This window comes from Halyomorpha halys, unplaced genomic scaffold (genome assembly GCF_000696795.3).
Source record: "Halyomorpha halys isolate HHAL.00 unplaced genomic scaffold, Hhal_1.1 Scaffold1401.1, whole genome shotgun sequence".
Classification (NCBI taxonomy): Eukaryota; Metazoa; Arthropoda; class Insecta; order Hemiptera; family Pentatomidae; genus Halyomorpha; species Halyomorpha halys.
This window is the reverse complement of record NW_027108444.1, coordinates 133280-139403: the sequence shown is the minus strand read 5'-3', so window position 1 is coordinate 139403 and position 6124 is coordinate 133280. Positions and strand designations below refer to the sequence as shown.

General features: G+C 27.4%; 1 protein-coding gene across 2 annotated transcripts in view; it reads left to right on the top strand.

Moving 5' to 3' along the window:
* The window catches only part of LOC106689589 (serine/threonine-protein phosphatase CPPED1), a 9780-nt gene that overhangs the window by 280 nt on the left and 3376 nt on the right, over positions 1 to 6124 (top strand). Inside the window, exons 1-3 of one of the 2 annotated variants that reach the window (XM_014434643.3) lie at positions 4542 to 4842; positions 4952 to 4997; positions 5097 to 5306. In XM_014434643.3, coding sequence (XP_014290129.1) covers positions 4952 to 4997; positions 5097 to 5306 — 256 coding nt within the window. In that variant the 5' untranslated portion in view covers positions 4542 to 4842. Of the gene's footprint in view, positions 1 to 4541; positions 4843 to 4951; positions 4998 to 5096; positions 5307 to 6124 lie in introns of those variants that run through there. The other variant, XM_014434644.3, reaches the window with a different exon arrangement.

Sequence of the window (6124 nt, the reverse complement as noted above, 5' to 3'; positions counted from 1 at the left end):
ATAAAATATTATCAGTTAACGGACTGACATGCATTCATATAAAGTACTATTATAAAATTCTATTTTCCTTGCTTAACTGCTTCCATCAAAGAAAGTATGATAATCATACAATTTTTATTTTATTTATTTTTAATTCCCGTTTCTCCCTTACAGTAAACCTTTTAGTACAGTAACCCATAGAACCAATAATGTGCACAGTATGAACAAAAAAATTATAAGTATTGTAGTAATAAAGATTTTGTGGATTTAGCCACTTATGCTCACTTAACCTTCCAAAAATTTTTTAACCCGAATTTTCTAAGCAAATACAGGTTTTGAGGTCCAAATAACCAAGCCTCATAAACTGGTCTGTGTATGTGGAAAGTTTAGCGCAAAAACGAAAATTGGTTTAAAACTGAAATTAAATATTTGATGTAAAAATATCTAATGATATATGCCTTGAATGTTTTATAGAAACTTTTTCGCTAAATTCGATTTATAGGAGATTCCCAGAACAAAGTAGTCAGTAACGTGGAAAGAGAAAAAAAAATACACTTGTGAGATTTTAATGAGCGTTTGTTACTGCAAAGTAAAAACAAACGTGTTGTCGTTTCATGTAAAATAGGCAAAAAAGTTTTCAGTATGAAACTTATTAAAAAAAATACACAATAATTTATTCTTCCATTGATAATATTAACCTAAAATCGTTCATAGCTCAAATGAATGTATAACAATAAGTTACCGATACGTAATTCAAAAATGTTAACGTCTAACCCAGGGACTGAAACGATTAATATTTTTTAAAAAGAAATTCACAATAACAGTTATGGTATAATTTTTGTTTTTTAAATTTATGGATAATGGTTATGAAACTATTTTTATTTAAATTAATTGATAACTATTTTATAACAATTTATAGTTACCCCCCAAAAAATACTTTATAACAATTATTGTTTAGCTGTTAATTAAAATTACTCTTAAAATTAAATTTTAATTTAACTCTTTCCAATAATTTTTTTTTTCCTAATTTGCCTGTTCTCAGACATATCAGAGTCCCTTTACATCGCTGCTTTATTTAAATAATGGCCCACCTGACGGAAATTATTTATTTCTTATTTCAGGTTTGATGTATAACATAGATCATTGGTCCCAAAGCTGGGTGCTGTGGCACAGTGGGTACCCCAAACATATGAAACTAGCACTTCAGTGAATTCCATTTTTCAAAATATTACGATATTTTGGTATTTGTTACTGAAGGAAAATTATTTCCCCATGTTGAAAACAAAACTGCGGGAAAATGAGTAATAATATAATTACCATTATAACTTATGGCAGGATTTTAATAGATGTATGTTGGAAATCCAAAGAATTGGAAAAAATTAATATTAAACATAGAGAGTAATGTAGAGTAACGAAAATCTCATAAATAAACTGTATATATAAGTAAAATATTTCGTGTTTCCATGGTTGTTATTATAATTAATACACTAAAGGGATGGGAAAACCCTTCCTCACCTCCACCCATTTGGATCATTTGTGAGATACCTCTAAATTGTCTAGAAATCCTATAGGAATTTGATGCTCCTAAACAAAGCCCATTAGGTCTTTTGGGTTACTTTTACTGGTGTCTTCCTGTTTAATTATTGACTAATTCAAATATTGTGGTCTTTTAAACCTATCATGGGTCTATTAAACCTAATATATAACGATTCTAGCATTTTTAATTTAATTCTCAATATTTTATTTTCCAAATATGAAAAGTTTATATTAAACATATAATTATAATATAACTATAGTTCCATGTTCCAATTGTCTCTACAGCTCTACTTCTCTCAGAAGATTTGGTATCCTGCCCAAGCTCTGCTTAAGAAAAAGGCCATAAAAGAAGCAGCCTTTGCGAATTTAATGTTTTAAAGTTTCTAGGAGGGAAGAAGAGAGAGAGGATTAATATTACTTTGGTGTAGTAGAATTCATCTGGTATACAGATGCATCCTTTTCTGAAAGTTCCTAAATCCTCTATCGCTCACTTGAAATTTAAGTCTAATTCATTGAAAAAAAAAAACTTTACTATGAACTATGAAACCATTCATACTTTCAGAAATTATCTATTTAAAAAATTACAAATATTAATTTTTTTTTTACCTAGTTTAAAAATAATTCAAATGAATGATGATTAATAAAATAGTGATTATTAATGTCACTAAACAATAAAACTTTAGAGAAAAAAATATTGGTTCGCATATTAAAAAAAAATTAATATATAAACAATAAATAATGTAAATTTTAATATTTTTATATTATTCATTAATACTAGAAATATATTCCACTTTAACTTCCAGCCTAAAGTGATTAAATATGGGGTCTTCATTGGCAAGAGCAGTTAGTATTGAATAGATTGGCTGGACACTTTAAAGATATTTTGAATCCCAAAATTCAATATGACGAACTGTTTAGTTGTATAGATGACAGTCTTTCCCCGAACATATAATTGGATACTGTGTCACCCTGGATCATGAATATCTTGAAATAAAATAGGGCACCTGGTGAGGATAACTTTACAGCAGAAATTTTAAAAAATGGTGGTGAATATCTGAAAGTAAGAAATTACAACTTGATCTTCGAAATCTGGAATAATGAAAGTATGCCTGAAAATTGGTGATAGGAACCAATAATCCATTTTTTTTAAAAATTAAACAAAATTATTTGTCCCAATTACCGAGGTAAACCAAACCCTTTGAAATGTTGTTTATAAAATGTTAGCAAACATATTGGCTGAAAGGCTTAATACTTGGTAATAAACTCTTTAATGAGTAAATAGTGATTTTTATTTATAAATTATTTTAGTTATGTTTTTATTTTATGTATATCATTTCAATATTGTTTATTTATTGTGTTAAATCAAAAAAGCAAGCACCGTGGTGCTATAATCGATGTTGAGAATGAACTCCTATAGAAGTGGGAGGAAGAGAGCTCGGTTTTTGTTCATTCATTGTTTAGGCGCAGGTGTGGAATGATGTTTCCTGGGTTAGGAGGTCCTCATTCATCTTTTGTGTGGCTCAAGGGGAGACATCTTGAAAAAGAAGACATCGAAGAGTCTCCCAAGAAGAAGAAGGGACTCTTTTTGTTTGGATCGCCAAACAACACACTTTGGTGGATGAGAAGTGAGTTAAAAACTGTTAGAGAACCAATGCTTTGTTTCTTTAGTGATTGTGTGCAGAAAGGTTGCCAACAGTCAGTGTCAGTTTATTGAGAAAACTATCAAAAGAAGATTCTATAAAATTAGTTATTTTTGTTCTAATACCTAAAATTAAATACATTTATAAAATAGATATTAATTTAATTAAGTGTTATTGGTAAAAAAGTGTCTGTTTCTGATTGCCTGAAAACCCACCCAGAGATTAAGAGTCAATCATGTTATAAAAATTAAATAAAATTCTACTATCTATTTAATATTAAAGCTTTCATTTTAACTCGAGCAACCATTAGATAAGAGAATTAACTAAAAACAATATAAAATTCTTTCTATTTTATTAAAACAATTTTTTATTATAACAATTTATTATGAGAAGGATTTTACAGATTATCAATGTGGACTCAGACCAGATTTTTGTTTTAAGGCAAGTCCTCAAAAAGTTCTACTAGGTAAATAGTAAAAGATCCCAAGAGGAGATAAAAGTCGGTTATTTTACTCCAATTTTTTTATTACTTTAATGAAAACTATGAATAATTACTTGTCAAAATTTATGAGTCTGCCAATAATAGTTTAGTAGAATTAAATACAGAGGCTCTTTCAAAATTCTAAAAAAAAATTATTCATTCCGAGCTTCATATCTTTAAAACTACCAACAATACTAGAAAACATAATATAGAGAGGCTCTGGATAGAGATAAGTAGGTTCAAATTATCCGGGAGGCCAAAGTTCATCTTGGACTGTAGAGCCTAAGAATAATAATAATAATATGTTAAATCTTAAAAACTTACTTACTATTGAAAGATATAATATACTATTACCTAACAATTTATTTATTTAAAATAAATTAGCTATTTAATTCATATTACTAAATCACATTGTTAAATCTTTTGCATGAATTGTCAGTATTTGTTCATTGATTATACACTAATGTTTAATAACTTCAACATTCCATATATAAATGATCTAATCTAAAGTACATGAGTAAGGTATAATACAAGAAAGTGTTTATATACATATCTCACTTCACAATTCATTATTCTATTTTTTATTACCAACTTTTTACTTTTGACAGTAAATCATAATAGAATTATATTTTCTATGAGATAAAAACAAATAACTCTAAAAGTAAACAAACATTAATTATCTACCAAAAACCTTTAAATTGAAAATATTCAAGTAGATTTTGTAACTAGGCCATAGAATCTTTATTGTTATATTTTTTTATTAATTTTGTATATGCTTTGTAAAACTTTTTATAAATATATAAAAGTTTTCTAGATTTGTTTTAAATCATTTGATTAATTAATTTTTATCCATAAATCTGGTTTGTTGTGAAATTAGTTCCTCCCAGATCCTCAAGATAGTGCTGTTAGTGATAAGAGTCATCTAACCAATATGTACCTGACATGTCATTCAAACTGAAATTTATTTCATTTTTCAATAATAAACCAGGTTTTTATTGATTAATATTTTTTATTGTCTTCATCTATGCTCAACAATGTAGTATTTGTTATTGTGCTGGCTTGTTCAATTTATTTAATATTTAAGGTGGTTAACTAATCATTCTTTCCAGTCAGTTCCGAAAAAATTGTTTTTTGACATCGAAAGGTTGTTTTTTTTTTCTTTTTATATAATTATTCAGGCTATTAACCAACAGATTGTAAATCAAGGTAAACTATCTCACACAACATGTTCTGTTATCAGATAAGGCAATGGTCCTAATCACAATGATTTATGCTCACTCATTTACTAACTTTTTTTCTTCATATTTTGTTTAAGATGAGTACCCAACGGAGAATAAAGGATTATGAACGCTTTAAAGAAGGTAAAACTGTAATAAAATTTATCAGTGTGATAAGTTATAGATTTAATCGAGAGTATTGAAAATTTTCTGATGACTTAAATCCATCTGATAATATTTTAGATGAACAGAAGGAATGGAAAGGCCCATTTTACTTTGTTCAAGCGGCGGATCCTCAATTTGGCCTAATCGAAAGATATCTTGAAAAAAAAGTTAATTACACCTGGGAAAAAGAAAAGGTTTTGTCAAGACTTTGTGTTGAAAAATTAAATGCTCTTAATCCTAAACCAAAGTTTTTTGTTATTTGTGGTGATTTGTGTGATGCTACACCAGGTATGGTGGTAATGACAATTCTAATTAGTTTAATTTTTCATTTTCTTCAATGTAAGGAATTCTATTGACAAATAATTCAATGCTTAGTAGCAAACTATAATCAACAAATATCATTTTAGAGAAACCATATTACTTTTTTTACAATTTAATTTATATTTAAATTACTTCATCCTTCATTTTTTAGTAGATTCTAAAACAATGAACCAACTAAACCAAAATATCAATGACCAAAACCATCGTTTGATCAGTGTGTAATGATAAATTTGGTTTTCTGAATGATAATTTTTGCTGTTTGGTTATCGCAATTAATATCCCAGAATTTTGTATGTTTTCAATAAATTTCCTGTCTAACAGTACTGTGTTAAATCCAAAAATTTAAATCTAAAAGTACTAAAATTTAGAAAGAAAAACTGAACTAAGCTATAACCTCAGTATGTTTCATTAGCTGTTGACCGCAAATATTATATGAAGAGAAGAGACGGGGGTGCAGTTAGTGAAGAAAAAAATAATTTTTTATAAGTGCCAAGATTTTGGCTTGAATTTCAGACCTTTATCTGAGCAAAAGACAAGATCATCCTAATGAATAGAAAATAAAAACAGCGTAATAAAAAAAAAACAGATTATAAATAATTTAGCTACATGAGTAGTGCAGGAATAAAATGTATAGTATAAGTATAATAAAGAGTAAAATATAAGAAGACATTAGCTATAACATATTATAATAATACTATTAATATTATGAAAGATGGAAGGGAAATGATAAAATCTTTATGAAATTGCAGTAAGTAAATATATGTAAAAAATAAAAATAATGGACA